At 40.1% G+C, this 16,225-nt stretch overlaps 2 protein-coding genes across 3 annotated transcripts; one reads left to right on the top strand and one right to left on the bottom strand.

The window, feature by feature from the left end:
- The first annotated feature begins 613 nt into the window (after positions 1-613).
- On the top strand, positions 614-9,063 carry psip1a (PC4 and SFRS1 interacting protein 1a). Of its 2 annotated transcripts, XM_034542180.1 has the most exons (17): positions 614-723; positions 925-1,014; positions 1,224-1,300; positions 1,836-1,974; positions 2,265-2,354; positions 2,694-2,792; positions 3,995-4,054; positions 4,171-4,231; positions 4,509-4,608; positions 4,794-4,968; positions 5,069-5,148; positions 5,323-5,378; positions 5,640-5,710; positions 6,298-6,399; positions 6,494-6,695; positions 7,650-7,746; positions 8,348-9,063. In XM_034542180.1, exons 1-17 carry the CDS (start codon positions 643-645, stop codon positions 8,376-8,378), a joined length of 1,611 nt encoding a protein of 536 aa, XP_034398071.1. In that variant the 5' UTR covers positions 614-642; the 3' UTR covers positions 8,379-9,063. The 2 variants fall into 2 exon arrangements, with proteins under 2 accessions (XP_034398071.1, XP_034398080.1); XM_034542189.1 differs by lacking the exon at positions 2,694-2,792.
- A 297-nt stretch (positions 9,064-9,360) lies between these two features.
- On the bottom strand, positions 9,361-15,014 carry snapc3 (small nuclear RNA activating complex, polypeptide 3). Its single transcript, XM_034537545.1, has 9 exons — positions 14,782-15,014; positions 14,508-14,591; positions 14,333-14,411; positions 14,129-14,233; positions 13,880-14,029; positions 13,636-13,718; positions 12,494-12,652; positions 9,853-9,960; positions 9,361-9,774 (listed from the first exon to the last, which is right to left on the bottom strand). The coding sequence occupies exons 1-9, from the start codon at positions 15,012-15,014 to the stop codon at positions 9,627-9,629; spliced, it is 1,149 nt and encodes a 382-aa protein (XP_034393436.1). The 3' UTR covers positions 9,361-9,626.
- Between the last annotated feature and the right edge of the window lie 1,211 nt (positions 15,015-16,225).

The following is a 16,225-nucleotide window of genomic DNA, read 5'->3' as shown; positions in this document are numbered from 1 at the left end:
ATTTAATTTAAGATTAAAGTGTAACAAAAGTGAACAAATAAAATATATTTATTCACCAGGGATGAGACATGTTATACATGTTGTTCTCACTGTAAGGCTGGACCGTAGACTGTATATAAGACCCTTGGGGGCCTCAGCATCAGTACCAAGCATCAGAGAGGTGCAGATGCAGATATCCCACTCTGGTGCTTTTTTTAGGTAACCAAGAACATCCGAGATTTACATCTAACCGTAATTAAACTTATATTTCATGAGTCGTATACTCTTAGAAGGATTTTCACTGTATGTGTGCCCCAACTAGTTTCTATGGCAACGACGTTTAGCGTGGCTGTATCATATTTGTAAATTATGTTTTGAGAGCGCATGCGTGGAAGTTGACGCCCACTTTTTTCAAACACTTACGTCAACCCAAAATGCTTGAGTAGACGAGCTTTGTAGTGCGAAGATGCTCAGCGCGCTTTAGTCTTACAAATACTCGTGCACATAAAATCCCCATTGGCGTAATTATGACTCACTATAACTTTACAGCATATTATTTCCCTAACGTGGCTTAAACAGTAAGGTTCTGCTTCGTAAACAATAAACAACACAAGTAAATAAGTGTAATTGAAATAGCCTCCCTCCCCCCCTTCCTGACATGTAATGGTACAGTCTGTCGACGTCCTGCGCGGGAGCGGAAAACGTGCATCCGACTGCGGGGGAGAGGAGCGTTGTGTTTTCCTGGTAAGTATTGGTGCTGTAAAAACACTTTACTGAAATATTATATTATAATATTCACTCGTATAGACGCCTGCACGTCCTTCGGTGAAGGGGGTTTTCTTGCACTGACTGGCCGTGTACACGCACCTCAGTGTTGATTAAGTGAACTGCACCGCAAACATGTGACGGTGTGTATTCATTTTATTTCGTCTTCTTTTTTTCCAGCTTGGTAATACGTTCAACATGACTCGAGATTGGAAACCTGGCGATCTGATCTTTGCCAAGATGAAGGGCTATCCACACTGGCCTGCCAGAGTAAGTCTGGATCTTCATCAAATACAAATGTGTTGGAACATTTTATTACAATTAAAATTCACAACGCAAACTCCCCATCTGCCAGAAGACAGCAAATATCTCCCATCCCCCTCCATAGACATAAGACAGACACACTAGAAACGTTTGCTTTTCTGTGTGGACCCTTTGTCGTTCATGGCTTTAAACTGTTTTCCTCATGCCTCGACCAGATTGATGAAGTCCCAGACGGTGCTGTGAAGCCATCCATTATCAAGCTACCCATCTTCTTCTTTGGCACCCATGAAACGTTAGTAACATAACAGCTAACAACTTTTGTTTTTCTTTTTTAGTTGGTTGGGTAGAAAGTATTGCAGGAAATGAAGGCAAACGTATATCAATTGTTTATATTTACTGTATACTGTGTTGCTATTATTAAAAAGACCAAACTAAATGATGTATGCCGGCCCTCAAATACATGTGAACATTTCATTGTTGTTCTCAATCCTCATGTGACTGGCAGAAAGTGGACTACAGTAGTTAATGAAGCAATTTGTTTCATTGTTTCAAGTGTAATTCTTTTGTATTATTTATCATATTCACTCTCATACAGTGAGTTCATAGCGGTAGAATAATTTTAAATTGTACATGGTTACAATTTTGCTTTATTGAGTTGTCATTGTGGTCTGTTGAAGGAGTTTCTTTAAATACATACATGTTTGATGAGTGGTTGAATAGAGTTACCTTTTCTGTTTTGTCTGTGTGCTGCTGCTCCATCTCACAGTAAACACACACTACAATAGGCCAGAAAAAACAGACATTCTGTATTATCTTCTTTCAAACAGAGCATTTCTTGGCCCAAAAGATATCTTTCCGTACCAGCTAAACAAAGAGAAGTACGCCAAGCCCAACAAGAGGAAAGGCTTCAATGAAGGATTGTGGGAGATTGAGAACAACCCAAAAGTTGAGCTCACTGCACCCAAGGTACGTCTCCTCCAAAGGCAGCTTTCATACCGGTTATTTATCCTCCAAACGTTGCCGTTAGCTTGGATCGACTGGACCTCAGATCCTGATATACCCGAGTTTGACCGTTTTATTGTGAGTGCTCTTGTCTCATATTGTAGCCCAGGGGCTTTCTCTGTCTATCTAATCCTACAGTATGTGGGCCACCAACATGTTTTTATATTTTCATTAGTTTTAGCTACCTCCAGGAAGTTGGGGCGAACCAAAAACTAGTTTGGCTCCTCCAGTAATTGTTTGTTTTTGTTTTGAAGCCGGTCGCCCCTCATTCTTTTACTGAAAAGGATTTGGACAGCAGCCCAGAGGGAGAAGAGGAATCGGACGACAAGGGGATAAAACCCAAAGTAAGTTGTTGCTCTTCTAACCTGCTGTTCACAAGTAAATATACACACAGTCGCTCCACTGCATCGACGTGCTACTGGTTTGTTGCTGTGCTGTCAGCTTCTTTCTTCTTTTGCTGTTTCGCCTCTGCTCATTCTCTAATGTGTGTCTGCTCCATACTGAATTACATATCAGCGCAAGCAATAGCTTACTAGCGTTATTCTGTATTAATCCATTAAAGGCTTGTGCGCTAAGAGTAGTGTGTGTGTGGAATAGAAGGATTCTCGCTAACCTTTCTCCTTTTCACGACTCGTTCACACCACCACACACTGCGTCCTATGCTGTGTCTTGGGTGCATTCAGGTTCCAGGAAGTGAGGCTGAGCAGGAGAATGAGAATGAGGAGGAGGAGGAGGAGGAGGAAGGGTCTCTGATCTTTGAGGCGGGTCCTCAGAACCAGGATGTACGTACTTTGCATGCTGGAATCTCATAAAGTGGCGCAGGTCGCCTCGCCATCCCCCCCGTGGGAAAGCATGCAACACTTTGGTGGTTTTTCTATTGGTGGTTTGTTTCCGTTTGAGTTCTTGTCGGCAGCCACACACTTTAATTGGTGCTCGCTGTTTTGATTAGTGGGCCTGGCCTGGGTTTTCTGTGTTCACGTCACTGTGGTGATTATTCTTGTCAGTCCCTGTGTTTCTTCTAAAAGTTATTTATAAATAACATCCGGTAAGCACAGCTGTCTCTTGATGAAATGGATTTAGGTTTGGGTCGTTAACTCTTTGTGTGACGATGATAAAAAATGATTTGGGACTTGTATTTTCTTCTTCTCTATTTTATCTCTCTGAGACCACCATGACAACTTATGTTATTGCTTTCCATTTTCCAGCCTGCATTCACAAAGCTACTGTTTGCAATTGGTTGATGTTGTTTTATTTTTGCATGGCTTTCTGTGTACTTTGGAGAAAGGTAAGTTGGGACTCGGTATGTATTTTTCTCAGGATGAGATGGACTCTTTTTTTTTTTTTTTTTCTTCATAAGCTGTGTCCCAATTCCTAACACTATACACAAAGTATAGACAAAACTGAAGTATGATTTCTACAAAGTGTGATATTAGTTAATGCTTTTTCCGCAATGCAATGCAATGCGTAAACTAAATGGAACTGCTCGCAACTGCAAGAAATGTAAAGAAATTCAGAATTAGGATGAAACTCCACAAAAACCTCAAACACAAAAAAAGATACAGTATATGTTCAATTAATTTTTATACATAGACGGTTAAGTATACTGATTTTGTTTTTTGTACACTAACTTCACATGATGTATACTTTAAATATTAGTGTATATAGTATGTACTATGTTTGTGTGTTTGGAATTTGGACACAGCCATTGTTAATGAAAACACTGGCACATTTAATACTTCCGAGTGTAATATCACAGTTATACACTAGATGGTACTTTTGATCCAGAAATGTATATTGAGCTTGTTAAGTAGAAAGTAGGAATGCACAGCTCAAATTGTCTTAAGCACTGAATGTAAGCACAGCAGTCCACCTTGCATGTAAACTGGCCTTAATTTGAACAGATGTTGTACCAAAGAGGCCTATAAAGACTGTTACAAGTCAGATTTATGGAGTGATAACGTTAACAAAAGGGGTCTCATTTTAGGGCTCAGCGCAGAAAGAATCTACAGATGTTCCTAAAACCAAGAGAGGGAGAAAGAAAAAGGTTGGTAGTATGCATTTCTGCGTTTAACTTTCAGTGAGTATAGAAGCTATGAAAATGGATTGTTGGAAGCCTTTTAGGAGATGGTATGTTATCTTTTCTCTTCTTTTTTTCTTCAGAGTGATGCTGAGCAGGAGACTGAGAAACACGATGCTCCTGCTAGTCCTGTTAGTCCCTCAGGTACGTTGCATTCACTATAAAGTTGGTACTCCATAAAGATGTTTATCACTTTGTGCTGTTAAGAAGAGGGACAGATAGACAGGAGATGGATACGAACATATACAACAAATATGGAAGGACAATTAATCACAGTGGCATATTCATTTCACTTTGGAATTAGGACCCTTTCACTGTATCTGATTTTAGTTTCTACTGCAAGTAGAATGTGTATCATTCAGCGCTACATTTGCATAAACTAGATTTAAGATGTGTGTGTCATTGTGTGGTTTATGACCAGGTGCAGAAGGTCCGAAACGAAGAGGCAGGAAGCCCAAAAGTGAGAAGTTACTTTTGCTCCAGCAGCAGCAGCAGGACCAGCAAGGCTCAGGAAGTGAAATGTAACTAAAAAGGCTGACATAAGTGTGTGTTTCTTGTACACCTGGGTCGTAAGCCTTGAATTGTCTGATCCTACAAGGAAGAAGGAATGCTTATATTCTTAAATTTTGCTCACACGTTTGTCTAATTGTCACTATAGAGAGCTGACCTTTAACCCTCTTATCGACCGTTGCTCTCACAATTTTAGGGACACTGCTGAGGCCGACAGAAAGAGAAAGAGGGCATTGGAGGACAAGGCCAAGAGTGGAGACGAGGAGAAGAGAAAGAAAGACGACGGCAAAGGAAAGGAAGCGGAGGTGAAGGAGCCTGAAGCCAAGAAGAAGAAGAAGGACGACAGCTCCTCAGGCTCTGACGATGAAGAGGCAGGCGTCAAGCCCAGCGTGATTCCTCCTTTTCAGAAATGTGTGTGAACAGTCGGTATGATGCTTTCACGCGCATAATTTTCATTTCTTTTATTCTCAGAAAAACAAAGGCAGAAAGAAACACCAAAACTCAGAAATGGACAAAGATGTGCGGCGACGGAAAGCAGACGAATTGAGAGAGTACGTATTCAAACAAAGCTCAATAGAGAAATAACATGAATATTAATTGGAATAACAAAGTACATTTATCAGCATCTCATGTTGACTCTATGACACTATTTAAGATGTAAACAAAGTCATCAGCAGAGACACATGGATATATTTCTGACGTGGTTTGGTTATTCTGTCTTGCAGGCCAAACAAAGATGATGGGAAGAAAAATGAAGAGAGAACAGGAGTCAAGAAAAAGGGTGAGTACTGTAGTTTAAATATCAAAATGCTATCTTGAAATCTCCCCATTTAAAGTCAATTAAATAAAAGATATTGTTGTTTGATTAGAGTCATCTGTGCAGCTGAAAACTGGGGAAAAGACTGAGCTTTATTGTCACTAAACAACACAGGAATGCGTGTAAAAAGCTGCTGCATATTACGTGTTATTTGTTTTTCAAACAAAAATCATTCCTAAAACGTTCAGCGAAACCATTTCCATCACAATGTTTTCTTTTCCATAGAAATGTCAACAGACTTGAAGCTCCAGATCCTGCACAGTGAAATCAAGATTTCTCTGAAAATAGACAACCCTGTAAGTTTTACACACTGGAGTCGGATCATAAACATATCCAGGTCCAACTTCCTCTTCTGACACAACTTTGCAAATCAATGTTTGTTCATATTTCCCTTCATGCAGTAAACTAACTAAACCCTCTTTTGCATTTTTGCTTTGGATTGATTCATGTCAGTTGTCCATCATCGACATGTTATTCATCTTGAGAAGTATACGTTCCTCTCAGTGGGTTCCATTGCAATAGTTAATGATTCACAGAATGAGGGTCGCAACACGACCCCAATGTGACCCGGGACACACATGGACACCAATGTGGGACCTGGAAAAAGAAGGCTGGATATTTTAAAAGGAGAATTTCTGTCTTTTTAATGGCAGAAAAAAAATAAAAATATTATCCACATTCATAACATGTGGTCTAAAGCGGAACAAGGTTTCTGGTATTCTAGTATTGTCCTGAATTAGGACGTGGTTCCACATCCGTCTGAAACCATCAGGTTTACTTCGCTATATGCGGAAAGACATTTTCTTCAAAAGAGTTGCTTTGGACCTCAATATCTCTCTGTCTCTCTCTCTATATCTCTCTCTTCCCCCCTCCACCTCACCAGGATGTGAAGAAGTGCCTGAACGCATTAGATGAAATCGGTGCCCTTCAAGTAACAACCCAGCACCTGCAGAAACACAGCGAACTCATTGCCACCCTCAAGAAGGTACGCTTTCCAGAACCCAGTTAAACTACGACTGTTTCCAGTTGAACAATCGAACCTACGCTCGCTTTTTTATTTGTTTTTATCCATCTTCTAGATCCGCAGATTCAAGGCCAGCCAGGACATCATGGACAAGGCCACCATGTTGTACAACAAGTTCAAGAGTATGTTTCTGGTTGGAGAAGGCGACTGTGTGCTCAGCCAGGTGCTCAACAAGTCTTTCGCTGAACAACGGCAGCACGAGGAGGCCAAGAAAGGAGCGCTGAAGAGAGTGGAACAAGCCAAGGAAAACCACCCAGGTACTGTCGGTGCATTTTGGAAACATGTATCTTGTATACAGACATAACAGTTTTCTCCATTCAGAAATGACTGTCGGCACACACACACTAAACTTAAGACCTATTGTATCACCTAAAGTAATGAAACACTGACATTGATAATTATCCAATGTTCTTTACTTTTTTTTTCTGCCAATGCAACAAGCTATTAATAATTCTGCCTAAACTCTTTCATGGGACTTTTATACTTCACTGGAGTTGCTTGTTTCAACATTTGGTCACACGAATGAATGATTCCAGGAGAAAGGGTGTCGCTGTGTGTGTGTGTGTGTGTGTGTGTGTGTGTGTGTGTGTGTGTGTGTGTGTGTGTGTGTCGCTCACTGGATATCACCAGGGCTAAAACCTTACTATGTAAAGCATTTGGGCATAAACAGTCTCACGCCACGGAGCATGCGGGCTAGTTATTATGAGTTCTGATTATTATTCGTTTTTTTTTTTTTTTTCTAAGCTGGCAGTACTTCAAGGCGTTGGTACAGTGAGAGATGACGAGGTCAAGTGATGAAAGTTGTGTCATAATGCGTGAGAGCTGGTTATTGGTCAATCGAGTATCACCAGTCGAATATGAAAACCAACTAGACAACAGAGACATTGAAGCTTTCCTAATTCCCTCCCAGGAGGCCATAATAGGGTCTCTGTGGTTGACGTTCTCAGTAAAAAATAAAAAAAACTTATCCGAGCTTTATTCACTCACTTTATCTGTGTACGTGCTGTAACACCACTAAAAAGTGTCTCTGAAAGGTCTCTGTCTATAGTAAGGCATGTCAAATTGATGGAAAATCGTGTTTCTCCCATTACACTCTGGAGCTCAGCATGTGTCATCACATGCTCCTGTGAGTTCTCCTCTGCAGTGTTTTAAGGTTTGGGGTGATGTTCTGTCTGACTGAGCCTGTGTGTCTCTCTGTGCACCGCCTAAAGACAAGATGACAAATGGTGATATGAGCCCTGAAGAGAAGAAGCAGGAGACGGAGAGAGAGAGGCTTCTTGAGGACACCTCCGCGATAGAAAATCACAGGTAGTTCACCCGACACGTGCAACATCGGTGCAAATCTATTCAGCTCCATCTCTTTTTTTTTTTTTTTATCAATGTTTTACGGGCAGTGAATAAAATCCATTGCATCTGGCACAAATATCCACAAATATTGACTCGTTGATGAACTGATTGCAAGTTGGAGGTCAGCGTTGTCTTTCTTTCCTTCATATGTTTTTTTTGGTTTGCAAATCCCCTATTAGTCTGTCACTCCCAGCCCCAGGCCTATTGGCTCCTACCAAAAACATGACAAAAAGAGTTTTGAGTTAAATCTTTCCAATAGTTTTCAGCAAATGTTACTCAGACTGCAGTAAACAGTTTTTGTTTGGGACTATTTTAAGGTGTGGATTTCTACACATTTCTTGCTCTCGTGAGAAGTTTAAAGGACACAATGAATGTGGCCATGTGGGATTGACTCAAGATAAACTACAGCAACCATGTTCATTGAACATGTCACCCAGTGCAACAGTGCGGTTCATTATTGTGTTTTTAATGTTTTTTTCCGAACAACAATGGCTGTGAAGAAGAAGCTCCACCAGACTGCTGATACCATCTTAACCTATTTCTTCATTTCGTTTCACTTTAGTGCCCCAAAAGCTCAGGAGGAGTCCACTTGAATGCCCTACCTGCCGGTAGACAAGACATTTGCTGCTTTGTTCAAACTGGGCGTCTCCTGTCCAGCTCCTTTTGATGACTGATAGTGATCACTGGTTTCCAGTTTACCGACTTGTTCTGTCAGTGTTGCTGCTTAAAGGTTTCAGTACATCAAACTCCTACACCTCCGATTTAAACTGACTACCATATTTTATTTTTTTTCTTTCCCTTTTAGACACATTCTAGTCACACCTGTTGCATTTGAGTAATGACTTAGAACTTTAGATCTGCAGCACCTTGACCTTTTAGATCTTGATGAGCATGCTCAGACCAACTGGTCCTCTTTTTCAATTGTCTTTTCATGGACTCAATCATTGCATATTCAATTCAATATGCATGTAATGTTAGTCATTACATGCATATGCATGTAATGACTAACAGAATCAATAGTTTAATCTTAACTTGCAGTGTATTTAAGTACAGATGTTTAGTTGTAGTTAGAACTTCCATTACCATGTTAAATATTGGCTGCATTAATATTTTAAAAGGTTCTCAAACAAAATTCCAAAATTTGCCAAAGTTTATTTTACCGTGTTCAAGTGTCTTGTTTAAAAAGTTGAGTTTTTAACGTAGATGTAAATAAGAGTATTTTTTGTGCCTGTCTGATGACCTGTTTCTGCATCCAATAATAAAGTACATATAGTATTCCTTTTTGGTCTTTTTAATCCTATATTCTCTGATTACACAGGGCTCATGGGGTAATCAAGTATTGCTGTTGTACATTGATGAACCTTGATTTGAGTAGACCACCGGGGTTATCGTTGTGTTGCTAACAAGTTCTATTGGTTCCTCGGGCTACTAGAAATGGATTTCCTCAATAAGCTTCTTGGGATGATTGGGTTTAGTTATTTTACAGAATGTCTATATATTTGTGCCACTCACAGGTTTATAGTGTGTAATCAATTGGAAAAGGGCAATGTCTGTATAAATCAATCTGATGACTGCTTTTGATCTTTTATCAAATGATCAAACCACACTTTAATATGTGACAGTTACACTTTTACTACATAGGACCAAGAATGTTTTGTTCCAAACTTTAACTTAGATTTGTGTGGGTTTATTTTCCAGTAAATGTTAGTTGATTTCAAACTGCATTATTGTACAAAAACAACAAAATATACATTTCCCAAATGTCTCAACATTTTTCTGGGATATAAAACATTGCAGTGTATTACACAGCATAAATAAGTGAACTGATCCAAAGAAAATAATCAGTTGAATGCGCCACGGTCCACGTAGGGATAGGCCAGGAAATCTCCAAGCTTCTTGCCTTGAGCGTCGTAGTGCAGCATCCGGAAGCACTTGTCACAGAAGAGACACGGGTCACTCGGAGCAAACCGGTCGTTGGTTGTAACCCATCTGGAAAGAGACGGATGGTAAACTCGTATTCAGTTTGAAAATACCGAAGCGGTTGATGCGTCACAGATTACGACCCACCTTCCGATGTAGACGTGGCAGACGGCACACTTCTGGGTGACGACCCTGTACTTGTTTGTGAGAAGTGGATACAGCTTCTTGTCCAGGCAGTCGTCCGCATGGGTCAGTCTGTAACGTGTGCAAAGAGAGGGCCCATTTCTTTAGAGCCTGAGATGCAAGAACAGATTGGTTCCACGTGATATTAAAGAGCGGCTTTCATGCAAACAGACTGACGTATCTCGCAGAGCTATGAAATCTTGAGGGCAGTCAAATCCCGTCTCACAACGAAGTGCTTTATTTCAAAAAGGTTACAGTAATAGTCCAGAGATTCATAGCATCAAGTTGCAGGCTGTGTGTCGATATAATGAATAATGGTTGTAGTGGTATAGTTTATTTAGGTAGAGGTCATACTTTAGTACGAGGTGGGGGGATGTTGTGACAGGACTATCATTGAGAAATCCCAGCAGGGGCGGATTGCCCTTGTACAGTGGGTAGCGGGGGGTTGATGTAAGTGGGGGTAAAAGGGGCGGGCCGGTGGTTGCATCGAAGATTTCGTAACGAATGATATGTCAACATGTGTTGTGTACTTTTGTAGTTTGGTTTGGTGCTACATCAGATAAACAGACGTATCGTCTGTCCATCTGACGTAGCGGAGACGCAACTCTTTTGCTTGCACTTACATTCTGCAAATGAAATCTACAGTGAACTGAACATTGAACCAGCCTCCGTCGTGTTCTGTAGGAGTCAATTGCTGAAGTGCAGCAGTGAGTTCCAGTGGAGACTCACACTTAGTCAGATTAGAAGAAGTAACAAAGTTTAATTAGAGACAAGTATCCAGACCAAGAGAAGACATCAATTTTTCCACCACAGTTTCATCGACTATGGAAAATAAATCTCATATATTAATTAATCTCGAATATGTAAAGATATATTTAACTGGGGCCACAGTGACACATTATTTTAAAACAACTGTGTAGCATTTAAGGGGATCCATTGGAAGTAATGGAATATAATAATAAGTATGTTTTCTTGGCGTGAAAATAAAAAATGGTTATGTTTTCATTACATCAGAATGAGACGTTTATATCTACATACGGAGCCGGTCCTCAGCCGCCATGTTCTACGGTAGCCCAGAACAGACAACCAAACAGTGGCTCTAGAAATGGCCATTTGCGTTTTTGGATCTGCTCTCCTGCACGTTTGGCCCAAGGGAGAAGTTTCCGTTGAATGCAATTTGCAACCTCACTGCTAGATGCCGCAAAATCCTACACACTAGAGCTTTATGGCCAACTTCATAACCAAAGAAACCCCACATCAATTACTTGGCGTGGTGGAGACGAGGGCACAGAAACTGCAATAGAACTGATAAATATCTGGTGTCAGTCGGCGTGTCGACTGAGCAGTTTCCTGTTTCTTAGGCTGTGTGTCCGGATAGCGTTTTTCTGCTATATGCTGGCAGCACTCAAGGTGTCCTCATACACACTCTCCTCCTTGAGATCAAATGCAAAAAGACTATGAGGACACTTAGCCTCACTCTGCATGTAGGGTTCCACTGGCTCGTATACATTGGGTACATCCCAAGTCTCTTAATTGTCGTTTCCTTGTTCCTCGATTGAACCGGAAGTTGTTCTGTGACGCCATATTGACGGCCGTCCCAGAGGTCTTATTCTGCTCCAAGGAGCCATGGTCGAGGAGTCACGAGAGGGGCCTTTCAGGAAGTGTTTTAACGTTCGACACGCCCCCTCATTGTTCATCAGTTATTTGATTGGACGCTGCAGCTGACAGATCACAGATTCAACTCAAGTTATATATTAGATTTGTTTTCTCATTCACCATCTGGTTAAAATATATGTTCATTGTAGGGCTGAATAACAAAAGGACTTCATTTATAAAAAGATGTCTTTTCTTGATCTGTTAATTTTCTCAATACCTTTTGTTATGGCTATAATTCAAATCAGTGAGAGATGGAGAGAGGAAACACTAACAGACTAGAGCGAGAAAACATCTCCACTCTGACAGTGACGATAAATGTGGCTTTATTATAATTATGATTAGAATTATAATTATGATTATAATTATTATTATTATTATTATTATAATAAGTAGTAGTTTAACCCCATTAAATCAACTGAAAACATTATACGATCATTTTTTATCAATATTCTAAGTGGATTTTTAGAATGTTTGCAAAAAACTGTCGGAACCAGAAAACAACTTGGTTACAATGATCATGTGTTCAGACACAAACTCTGTCATAAGTCTCTCTCTGTTAAAGCTGACTGACAGCTGATCCTGATGTGATCAGCTGGGAAACAGGGACGCAATTAAGCAGCCATTGCCTCGTAGCGGTTCAGCCACAGGGAAGAAGTCTTGGTTGAATAGACCATTTTCAGAGCGCCATCCTGATCCTGATCTGATTGCATTAGGCATTCAGTAAATTATCTGAACAAATGGATGTTACTAATTATTCACAGATTAAATATACATTTTAAAGTTAAAAGACTAATAACCCTACTTCCAAAGTCTTAGCATTTTGAAGACTTTTTGACGATTGATTTGAGACATTTTAATACCAATTGAGGCCTTATTATTCAATGCCTTTTAAGACTTTTTAAGGATCTGCGGGAATCCTGAATAATAAGGGAAAACACACAGCACTGACCTGACGTCTGTGATGATGACGAGATGTTCGCAGTCTCCCTGATGACAGTAGAGGTATGGGAAGCCCACTTTCACTTTCATATCCACAAATCTTGTGTCTTCCATCTTGGCTTGGCTGTAGGGTGGGAAGTTGCGGGCCTTTGCCCATTCAATGACAGTCCTGTAGCATGAACACACAGAAGGTACATCACAAGATTACCAAAGACGTGTCTGTTTATTTTTAAGTTAAATGTGGCGTGAATAAATGTGTTTATCGTTTGAGCTGTAATTCTAAGAATACTTCTTGTCACACCGTTTCTCCAACAATGCTTTCCCTAGAATCGATGAAAGTGCAATGTTCTGTCCCAAATATTTCTAACCACTTCTTCTGATCTCCTTTTGAGCATGATTCATAATGTTTCTAAATGTGACTGTAACTCCAGTAGGCAAGGCGCCATTGATAAAAACATTTTTAAATCCTCTAAACCAAGATGTCCTTGCTCAATCGGAAGCTCATATATATATATATATATATATATATATATATATATATATATATATATATATATATATATATATATATATATATATATGTGTATATATGTTTAATAAAGCGGATGTAGCCTGCACTTTATCAGAGGGTTGTGAAGTTAACATTGTATAGTTTGTCCACACAAACAAGCCACACAATGGTGATGTTTAATAATGTGCAGGATCATGAGTCCAGGGGTTTATTAATTAATTAAGAATAATGAATCTATTATTGACGTGAATAGGTGCCACAAGCATATTTGAAAAGGTTAGAGACAAACAGAGGACAGAAGAGTAAATCATGCCTACATTCGTGTTAACTCAGCAGAGATGTCATGAGAATAAATATTTGAAGAATGCCTGACAGCCTTACTGCATTATATTCAATCATATTTTGAATTGTCAGCTTGCGCCTGAATTTTGTGTTTACATTTCTAACATAAATTGGAAAAAAACAAAAAAACAAAAAAAACAAAAACAGAACAATGCTCAAAAAATAGATCACCCTATATCCGATACACTGGACCTTTCATTGATCAGGCAAAGAGGAATTGCTGTCAAACATAGGGTAAATCTTCACTGCTGAGAGATTATCTTATCCAATCATTCAATTTGTCAGGACTTTAAACTTACATGCTGATGTCCTGACACTCGGGGTATCGCATGTCGTTATAGAAAACTCCTTCAAAGAAAAAGAAAGCCGACTTGTAATGATCCTGAAAAATAAAACGTGAAGATATCACCTCCAGGTTGTAAGAGTTGGTCTTGTGCACAAATATTAATAAAATCAATACCAAACAACAGATATGTGTCATGTAACATAATGATTAGGTTCAGATATTGCAGGTAACTTCAGATGAACTGTAGATGTGCTCACTTTGCTGATGAACTCTGGCGCCATGTCCGGCGTGTTGCTGAACTCTCCGCACACTTGCAAGTCGCTGACACAGCAGATGGCGTCCCTGAGCTCTGCCAAGCTGTGGGAGCCCGTCATCAGCAGAGTAATGTGGGGTCTGGCATAGCTAAACTAGAGGGAAGGGGGGGTGGAAGGGAAATGTCAGTACCATGGAGAATAACATGTCATATTTGGAGGGTTCTTGTTACCACGAGAGAAGGCAAAGCTCACGTTATCGTAAGTAGCCGGGTAATACACGTTGATGGTCAGAATGACTTCTCCTTCAGGCACCATGTCAACCACAGCCTCTGGTTCCCTACCGGCTGTTAACCGCTCCTGAGAATCATATGAAGAATATAATATATTGAGATACAATAAAAGGTTACACATGTCAGTGCAGCACAATTGTTTTCTCTTTTACGCCAACGGACCCACCAGTTCATCAGCGTAGAGGTCGTGTCTATTCTTGTTGACTTTCCTAGAAGATCTGTGATCTTGTCTCTTCTTTCTTTGTCTGTTCAAAAACAAAATCACAGAGTGTTACATTTGTTTTTTTGTACCTGCCGTTGGTTTATTAATATAAATAGTGGCGGTTGAGGGAGAATCATACACCAGTGTTCTCAGCGTTGGGTCAGGGGGAACAACATCTGTATCAGGCTCCTGGTCCTCAGGGTGGCAACGAAGTGAATCAACACTTGAAAGGAAAACATGAAATAAAAGTTATTCCAACACTTGTAGCCGTTTGCTTGTTTTAGTGCAATTTCGTGGTGTTTCATAAACCTTTTCACAAGACACCGTACGTGTTTGCTCTTTGAAAAACGGGGTACACTGTCGCGAACTGTTCAGTAACGAGGTCAAACGTAGCCTGTACGTCGTGTGACTACCTGCAGATGGACTTGAGGTCCGTCAGGGTCTCCGCACTGATCCCCGTCTCTTTAGCAAAGTTAGCATCAAACGTGTCCTCGTCTTCCCGCTGATAGGAGTAGTTGCTCGGCTTCAGTCTGCTCAGCCACTCGCTTCTGAAAGAACCGATATGAAATATGGTGGTGTTCACGTCAGCGTATTCATATTCTGGGATGTTTATGTTCGGGTTTGTCGAGGGTTTGGACGCCGCCATCTTTTTTTTCTGAATGACTAGATATGAGCGTTGAGGATCGTGGGTAATGTAGTTTTTTACGACCAGCGGCGTCACGGCATTGCGGAGGCTTCATAAATAGAAACTACAATGTATACATTCTCTTTGGCCCTTGTGCTAATTGTACACAATGCAGTTCTGTGTTCACTCAGAAAAGAGCCGAAAGCAATTTGTCACAATAACCACATCATGATCACATCCTATTTCATTTTTGGAATATAATATCCTCAATTTTCTGGCGCAAGCTTTTAAGAAGTAAATCTAATTCAGATCATTTCTATGACGTGGAATACAAGCAAATGGGCATAAATAAGCTTCATGGACACTAGAGAGTGCAGTGCAGCCTGTGAAACAAACTAAACCACCAGAAATAAATAGTTAGACAGGGACATCACATGCACACAGATGACCAGAAATGTTAACCAAACTACGTAAAACACCCCTTGTGCCGTCAGAGTGAGAAGTTAAACCGATATGTATTGGGCAGTTTGAGGAATTTATTCCAGAAGGCATCTGGTAATTTGCGATGGTAACGCCTTTCCTCTGCCTTGACTCTCTCGTGTTTCTCCCATGGTGTAAAGTAACTATATTTAGTACTGAAGTACATTTATTTATTTGAATTACAGTTTTGACAAACTTTCTTGACTATTTCCATGTACGAGTTATTTTATTCTTCTACTTCATCACTATGTTGTTCCTTTACTCAGCTCATTTAACTGACAACTGAATTAACTTACTCTTCAGATCGAGATCTTTCAGACACTAAAATATAACGAGCTAATAAAATACCATAAATCCTAAAGATTAAACCACACACACACACACACACACACACACACACACACACACGATGCTGTCAGTTGGGGGACCCTCTTAGATGTGAAATATAACAACGTGAGATTTCCCCTAAACTTTTCCAATGGATTTATTTTTTTGAGGTTCACTAAAAGAAAAAAGTCTCCAAAATGAATTCAGATTTGTGCAGTAGAATATGCTCATTCATTGCTTTCGTGTGCACCATAGTTGTGTTTTTTTTTTTAATCAAGAAATTGGTGAATCAAAATCTGGATACAAATAGTTTTCTTGTTAAGATCATAACATACAGGGACTGTCAACTTCACGCAGATTTGTGGGCTGGCCTTTGTAAATTGAGGCCACTCCTGATTATATAAACCTTGCAGGAGCCTAAATGT

This window comes from Cyclopterus lumpus, chromosome 1 (genome assembly GCF_009769545.1).
Source record: "Cyclopterus lumpus isolate fCycLum1 chromosome 1, fCycLum1.pri, whole genome shotgun sequence".
In the NCBI taxonomy this organism is placed as follows: Eukaryota; Metazoa; Chordata; class Actinopteri; order Perciformes; family Cyclopteridae; genus Cyclopterus; species Cyclopterus lumpus.
Note: the sequence above shows the minus strand (reverse complement) of the source record. Positions and strands in the feature narration are given on the sequence as shown.